Source organism: Phymastichus coffea, unplaced genomic scaffold (assembly GCF_024137745.1).
Source record: "Phymastichus coffea isolate CEN01 unplaced genomic scaffold, Cenicafe_Pcof_1.1 PCOF00005, whole genome shotgun sequence".
In the NCBI taxonomy this organism is placed as follows: domain Eukaryota; kingdom Metazoa; phylum Arthropoda; class Insecta; order Hymenoptera; family Eulophidae; genus Phymastichus; species Phymastichus coffea.
This window is the reverse complement of record NW_026706816.1, coordinates 6285973-6294735: the sequence shown is the minus strand read 5'-3', so window position 1 is coordinate 6294735 and position 8763 is coordinate 6285973. Positions and strand designations below refer to the sequence as shown.

The window sequence follows — 8763 nt, the reverse complement described above, 5'->3', positions numbered from 1 at the left end:
GAGTTGCAGTCACACCTACATACGTACACATATACACAAAACACACACACACACACACATATATACACACACAAAACACATACATTATCAATTACACAAACTGGACACGAGACACAATTGTAATTTAAGAAATGAAAACTAAATGTAACATATAAGTTATAAATAAATAAACTAATTATCACAAGAAATTTTGATAATTATTTATAGACAATTCCCACTTTACCTACTTACCTCTAATATTTCGAAAGTTGACAAGAAATATTTTTATAAAATATTTTTCCAATATTGTAGAAATATTTTGATGAAATCGTTCTAATTTATTTACGAAATGTTTCTGTAATATTTTGTAACGGGGTAGTTAATCCGTTTTTATTTCGTTATTTCGCTCAACACGCAATCGTACCGGAATGCGCGCGTCGAAATCGAAATATTCGCGTTTATTAGGCCACAGCTAAGCTAAAATATTTTGAAATAACTAATCGTCTGACCTTCCTTGAACCGTGTAACTTTACGACTCCACTTAATACATTTGGTTCGAAAGTCAATTGCAAATGAAATTTATTTATTATGTATGATTATGGAAATATTTTCTTTGTTATCCTCTGCTTCGAGTATAAATTCTGATAGTTTACATTCTTCAGATCTATTATAAAAATTATGTGTATAATTTCATCGTCACATAATTAAATTTATAATAAAAACTTAAATTCTATAAAAGTTTAAATTATACGTTTATTTCGTCCACTAGTAATAAGATAAGTGTGCCTGAAGGTGTCCTACCAGTTATTATAATACTAATCATAGGAATGTTGGAATATTGCAAGCAGAAATCAAAACAAAAGCCACATTCCATATCAGATGTATAAGCCAGAACAACTTAAATTCATAAAATAAAATTAATAATTCAACTTAGCCAGCAAACAAAACTGATCGTATTATATACAAGTATATTTGTTTATTTTAGAACTAAGAACTTGATTTAATTCAGCCATACTGATACTGTGTACAGATATATTTATTTACCTTAGGATTAGAAACTTGAATTCTAGATCCTTTAAATCTTTTCATTATAAGTTTATCACTCATTCGCTCATTTTGCATTTAACTACAATTTAATTGTTAGTTACTTGTTAAATTTAATTAATTACTTGTTAAATAATAGTTAGTTAATTGTTAAATTTAATTTACAATTCATATTTAATTACATTGTAACAGATATCATTGAGTAAAGCTAGTGAATAAGCTTACATACCAGATTATGTGTTCCTGTATATTTGATCCAATATGAATGCGCCAATTTTAATACTCTGCCTGCAGTGCTACTCTTATGTAAATATTTTCACCATCTCTGACAGTTTGAATATTATTTGCTAGAAATAAGATAATGATAACATTAAAGAGCTGCTACCGTATTATATAAATAAATATTCAAATTCAGCCTGAATATATGTTTTACTCGCTCAATTGAAAAACGTCTCAGTATCTCAGTAAAAGGCACGTTCCAGATGAACTCGTGAACTGAACAACAATTCTCCAGTTTAATTTAGTTTACTTCAGATTACTAACTAGCGCTGAGTTTCCGACTCAGCAACAATGTTTCATTTAAAGCGCATGCGCGAAAGAATGTGATAACCTTTGAAAATATGCAAGAAGATTATTTTATTTTAATTAAATAAGTGATAAACTTTTTAATAATTTTATATTGGGTGTCAATAATTCGTGATACGCACTAACGATTGGTACATCATAAAAAATGATTTTCACTATAGAAATCACCATATTTGGCGATTTAAATCTAGGTGTTAGGACCAGCATCTATAATTGATTTTATCTGCTTTTCGCATAAATGAAAGTAGCATAATCGACGCACAAAGGTCATGTGAACAATTAAAGCCACCTAATCGAACGGTTATTAGTTTATAGATTTATTAAATATTGAAATTCTTAGGTGCTACCTTTTAAGATCTCCTTTATACAGTCCCAGTGATTCCAATTTCACATCTGTTGCCATATTTGGAGCATCTTTGAACAATTTTCATGATAGTTTGTTTACACACACATACACACACCATATATGGATGTGCATATACATATGCATGAGTTTGTGTGCGTGAATATAATATATATGTATATATCCCTATATAGATAGTTTCAAAATCTTTGTCATCATCCTATAATATGTTAGATAGTGAAAATTTGTTCCTATTAATAAGTGATCCAAATTCAGTAAACATATTTTCAAAACATGAGAATTTGCATCCAACAATTTCATCGTTTGACATTGCATAAATAAATATCAACAATTGAAAGTAATAATATTCGTTTTCTTAACTTTTTATCTTTATTATTGAAAGTTTCAAGTTTGTCAATAATGATTGAAAAATATTACTACTTATATTCTTAACTACTTATTTAAGTTGAAGTGAATATAAATTTATGATTAATTGCATGAAACCTATCAATCATTGAATAGTCTTTAAATAATGATTGTTTTCTTCTAAATTAGTAATGTATTGAATGATTCTCATTTACAAATACAATATAATCACTATTGCAGAACTTAAACCTAGACTGAGTAGCTAATTATTTATTATCATTAGGCAATTAATATAAATTATATTAACTATTTCTTATAGCATTGTTAATTAAATTAAATGTACATATTTGTGTGATTCTCTTATAAAAATTTATAGAGCAGCAGGCATATATAGACACACACATGTACATACAAATGTACGCGCGCACACACACCACATACACACACACACTCAGAGTAATACTTCTTTTAACATATCGAGTTACAAATTTATAATTGAACATTTTGTTCATTTTTTAGTAGTGTGTGTACAGGGTGGGTTTACAATAATAGTATGTTTGCTTTCTTTTTATTAATTTATTTATTATATTATATTTTACATCCTTGTAGTATTAAATTAGTTTATTTTTCCTCTATTTTTCTTCCTTTCTAGACTAAAGGAGTTGTAGCTTACATACATATATATCTATTAATTTATATAATATATAATATAATTTAATATACATGTATGTGTATTTAAAAACATAGTGATAGCAGTTACTTCTTTTTCAAGTGCTTGTCTAAACTAAATACATTGTTTTATAGTGAAAATTCACCAATACATTTTCATAGTTGTTTAGTGATAACTATCATAATTTTTTTTCAGATTAAAGTTGAAAATTAATTTTATTTTATAAATTTTGCCTTTGTACATTATCTTATTTTTTTTTTCAGTAACAAAAACAGATTAAGGAACATCTGACTCAAAAATTTTTTTTGTATAAAAAAACCACAGATTCTATAATAGTGTTTTCTTAAGCATTCAAATTTATCGAGGAAAATTGAGTTTGAATAAAAAATTGGATCATAGTAGATAATATTAGTCATTTTATCATAAAGTGTACCTTAAATTGTTTATAAAATTAATAAAGGCATGTAAAGTATTTTTATAATAAATAACGTTAAAAAAAAATTATAGCTTTAAAAATACGTACAAAAAAATAAGTTGATAAGTAAATATCAATTATTAAATATTTGTAACATATAAATTTAAATTATTTAATTATATATGTTTTGAACAATTAAATTTATACTTTTATAAATTAGCAGTATTACCACAGATTCAATAACGTTCAGTAATAACATTGTTATAAGTGAATAATGTTATTTTAAAAAAACATTTATAAGAATCTAATCAGCAATTTATTCAAAAAATATCATCAAATATATGTCTTCAATAATATCATTAACAGGGAAATTACCAACAATACAAAAATTTTTTGTCTGAGAATCAACCTTGAAACCATGATACTATAAACCTTGTAGTTTACCATTATGCTATGAGTCTTTAGTTGTCTAGTTAATCAGACATACCACAACTTTATTTGATGACAATTACAATATTTTTCTAAGATATGAAAACAAAATAATGTTATTTGAAAAATTTTTTACAACATAAATATTTCGTCTAAGTAAATATATAAATAAGATCATATTTTGAAAATAAGATTGTGGATGTCATAGCAAATAATAAGTTACAAATATTGTAGATTCTTATATATATATATATATATATATATATAACAGGCATCAATAATTGAAATATTACTTGCTATAAACACCCTCCTATGAAGGTTGTTGATTTCTTTATTTTCATTCATTAATTTTTTACGAAATTTAAGGACATTCCAGGTAATTCAAGATTTAACGAATGCGGGATATTTGTGATTTTTAAAACAAACCGAAAGTTATTGATTTATAATGGTTTCTCCCTAAGCAGAAATTTATTATGACATCCTCTTAAATGTTTGGTTGAAAAAATCTCGTGTAGATTTTCAGGTGGATAACCAATAGGATATTTAACTGCATATCCAATTGGATATCCATCGATCTTCTAATGGAATTTATATAATTTTGTATTGGATATTCAGGTGAAACCTATAGGCATGCCGACTATTGTGCAGTTTTATTATATACATAAACTATATTGTGCACAGTAACATACCATAAGATTTGATACAACCCCCCCTACTCCAGCCCACAAAGTGTAGTAGACAGTCAAAAAAATACCATTCGAAATATATCTAACTAGGACATCATAGCGCGCTTCGCGCGCCTAAATGAAATTAATACTTACAAATTCATAAATAATCAAAAAATACATAAAGAGCGTTGGTTATCTTTAATAATTTATTTTGTGAATCATCATGATACTATAGTGAATATGTTTATTTATATAATTCAGTGTATACGTAGTTTTTCACTAAAGTATTTTGTCTTTGATTTCCTAAATAAATTTTCAATGAATCCCATGATCTAACTCTGGACATAGCAACGTAAAGCTGACCATGATTAAAATCATCTCTTCTAAGATCAATACTAATTTTTTGTAAAGTTTGTCCTTGAGATTTGTTGATCGTTATAGCAAAAGCTAATCGAATTGGAAATTGTCGTCTTTTGAAAGTAAATGGATATTGATTTTCATAATACAAAGTGATTCTATTGAGAAATACAACGTTATTGCTTTTGTCTCCTGTTAATATTTTACATTTTAATAAATGATTTGAGAAATCAATAATTTGTAGTCGTGTTCCATTACATAATCCTTCACTAAGACTTATATTTCGGACTAACATGACTATACAATATTTTCTTAAACGCAATTTGTGAGGAGGAAAGTTAGGTGGATTCAAAGTATTGAGATATTCTGGTAAAAGGATATCTTCCATTTCACCAACATCACAATTTTCTATACTATCGATCCCAGTGTAAATGCGTTCCATGTTTTTGTCAAATAAATTTGTAATTCTATCATTCATGTTATCAACATCAACATTTCTTGCAGATAAAATTGCACAATTGCTAATTTCATTAAATTTTTTATCTTTGATTAACTGTCCAAAAATATTTTGAACAATACATTGATCGTAAGGTAATATACAGTGATTTGGTAGCTGTATATTATTATCTTGATCATTTAATGTTCCATTACCTACATGCAACAAATATCTAACAAATTCTATTTCATTAGGTAAGACTCTCATGTTCGTTTTCAATTGATAGATTGAGAATAGAGACCACAAATGAGAGTTTTTTATAGATAAATTTAATATTTCGTTGCGCGTTCCATTAACTTTAATTGGAAGAAGTTGTCTAAAATCGCCTCCTAAAATGATTATTTTTCCTCCAAATGGTAAATCATTGTTCATGATATATTTCAATGTTCTATTAACGATTTCTAAAGCATATCGAGGTGCCATAGGTGCTTCGTCCCAAATAAATACTTTAGTATTTTTCAACAGTATACCTTCCTTAGATTGTATTTTAATATTTGACGACAAATCATGGAACATCGGCACTGGTAAACCAAAAGTTTTATGAACTGTTTTTCCATTTGGCAGCAATGTAGCAGCAATGCCAGTGTATGCCATCGAATAACATTTTATATTCTGTGACATTAAAAGATTGTAAATGGTAGTGTAAATAAAAGTTTTTCCAGATCCCCCTTGTCCATCTATGTAGAAGCAATTTGAACCAGTATAATTATCAGAACGTGATGCTTGAAGAATGTTATCAACAACTAATTTCTGTTCGTCATTTAATTGCAGATATTGTTGATTGCCAATTTCATACTGATGATTTCTATCTTCATTCTCATTTTCAACGATATTTACATTGTTGGAAAATCAGCTAAACTCTTTCCTTCCTTAATCAAAATATTATTTATTTCAGAATAAGCCATTTGATAGCTCACGTTCAATTCGTTATTACGTGAAAAATCTTCAGACATTGCATTTTTGAATGTATCCCATAATTTTTCCGGATAAACAGGCTGACAATGAATCAATATACGAACAAATAAAAGTCTAAGGCGCGTAGGCATCATCCATGTCACTGCTTCTCTCATTGCTTTATTCCATTCTTCGTCATCTTCAATAATTCCTAATGCTAAGCAAGCTGCAGTAAATGAAGGGTACAATATGTTGTCAACAGTTTTTAAGTCGTTGTAACTTGTTGGACCTTTAACATGAAACAGTAATAGTCTTAAATGAAATAATTCTGTTTGTGTGGGGCTCACTGAATACATGCGACCTATACACTTGAAGTGTTTTTTTCTAGTGTCCCACAAAGAAGTAACTGTACCATTAATTTTGGTTTTCTTGTAAGTAAAATATTTTGGTATTTCATTGTAATAATATTGTCTGGCTGAAATATTATGAACATTTAACTTAAAGTAATCCAGTAACATACTACTTGAATTATTCAAACTTGCTAATAATGAAGCTTCATCTTCGTTTTGCACCATCAATATCGCTTGTTCATTAGGTAGATGTATTGGTAATCGTGTAACGGTATGACTTTTGTCTTGCATTTTTTTACTAAAAATTCGATAGCACGCTTCAACTGGGCCAACATAATGTGTTTCAATGAAGTTATGACATTCGTCGTGCTCAATAGTGGGACCATTTTCTGCTTGTCCAATTACAACTGTTGCTGTATCGTGACCTTTGTATATATATTTGTATAAATATTTGACAGCTTTTATGCTTGATACAATTTCCACGTTAATATGACAATCGAAAAGCAATAATAATTCTCTACAATGTGGAACAACCCATCTATTATCTACTGTATGTCCATTAGAACGTTCGTACTGAACGCCGTCATCAGTTCGTCGATAATTTGAATACCCATTTGCATCCATAGTAGTTTCTTGTTGAAATGATTTCGGAAAATTTTTGGAGCATTTTCCATCTTTCATACACCAATCGCCGCATGGTCCATGAATCATGTTCCTCATAACGATATCAAATAAGCGTGGATTTCTTATTTGGATAGGTATTTCAGCCGATATAAATTTATCAACAATGTCTGGTGTAGTAATTTTGTATCCTTGTTCTAGTGTAATTAATAAATGTATATGTGGCAATCCTCTTTTCTGAAATTCAATGACATAAACGAAAGATGCAACTTTTCCGAAAAAACTCTTTTTGATAACGATGTCAAGTAAACGATCTTTTTTTAAATCGAAAACTCTTGCAACTAAATCTGGTCTGTCACAAGCCTGTTGTCCTGGTAACAAATTATCTGTTATTTCAGGCCAATTAGGATTACATGTCATTGTGAGAAAAATATCAGGTGATCCTGTTTCATTTACAATAGCCATTGCATATTTTTTAATTTATGAAAAAAAAGAAAATGTTTTTAATGGAAAAAACTGTTTCGCAAAATGGAATTACTTTGATAAAAGAAAATATTTTCATCTAACAAAATTATATCCCGCAAAATTTAATTACTTTTTTTTTCTGTTCGTTTTTTTCCTATAAAAATTGAATGCTTGGTAAGGGAAGCCAGTGTATTTGTAATTTTAATGGCTAAAAGTGATCAAGTGTTGTTTGACACAACTCAATGTCACGGGATTGTATCGTTTATTTTTGTTTGACTTAGGTGCTTAGATTTGGCTTGGATGCTTAGGCGCTTAGGCTTGGTTCGGCCATAGGTACTTAGGCTTGGTTTGGCTTAGGTGCTTAGGCTTGGTTTGGCTTAGGCGTTTAGGCTTGGTTTGGCTTAGGCTTATTTTGGTTAATGTTCGGTTAGGTTAAGTTTCTTTTTGTTTATTTTTTACAATATGTAATACAAATTGAATTAATAATCAATATTTGACAATTTATTTATTTAACTGTTACTATAATCACTTTATTATTTATTACAAAAGTGCTGCTCAAATAGTAATAATACAATTACCATAACATTTCAATAAAATAAGTAATTCTTCAATTATCTGGACCCTGAAACAGAAAAAAGTTATAACAAATTATTAATTTATAACGTTCAAGTAACACACACACACACACACACACACACACACACACACACACACACACACGCACACACACACACACATTCTTTTTCATAAAATAGGTATTTTGGTTCACATTTGATCTCAGTTAAACATTAAATTATGAATCTATAATTTGAAATATGACTTTGTATTAGTAAATGTTCCATGCGTACTCTATGTTACAAAATCAGATTCTCAACAAAACATATATTTTTCATAGCCCCTAAAATATTCAACAAATAAAATTATATCCTATGCCTGTCAGCCAAAACGGCGGGAAGTATAGACATTTGTTTTTTTTTTAATCCCAAAGACAGTTCAACGTTATTTTTTACAAATTCTGAATCGTTCACAAATAAAATCAATCGGATAATTGATAGAAACCTACCTAAGCATGCATAAGAGT

General features: G+C 28.4%; 3 protein-coding genes across 6 annotated transcripts in view; 1 reads left to right on the top strand and 2 right to left on the bottom strand.

The window, feature by feature from the left end:
- Nucleotides 1–2157: 2157 nt before the first annotated feature.
- The window catches only part of LOC131667483 (NAD(+) hydrolase sarm1), an 836900-nt gene continuing 830294 nt past the window's right edge, over nucleotides 2158–8763 (top strand). For all 4 annotated transcript variants that reach the window (XR_009302201.1, XM_058940916.1, XM_058940936.1 and 1 more), the window contains exon 1: nucleotides 2158–2309. The gene's annotated coding sequence lies outside the window, so the exon portion shown is untranslated. The remainder of the gene's footprint in view (nucleotides 2310–8763) is intronic.
- On the bottom strand, nucleotides 4744–5946 carry LOC131667569 (ATP-dependent DNA helicase pif1-like). The gene has a single exon (XM_058941069.1). It carries the CDS (start codon nucleotides 5944–5946, stop codon nucleotides 4744–4746), a length of 1203 nt encoding a protein of 400 aa, XP_058797052.1.
- Nucleotides 6186–7682, bottom strand: LOC131667563 (uncharacterized). Its single transcript, XM_058941056.1, has one exon. The coding sequence runs from the start codon at nucleotides 7680–7682 to the stop codon at nucleotides 6186–6188; it is 1497 nt and encodes a 498-aa protein (XP_058797039.1).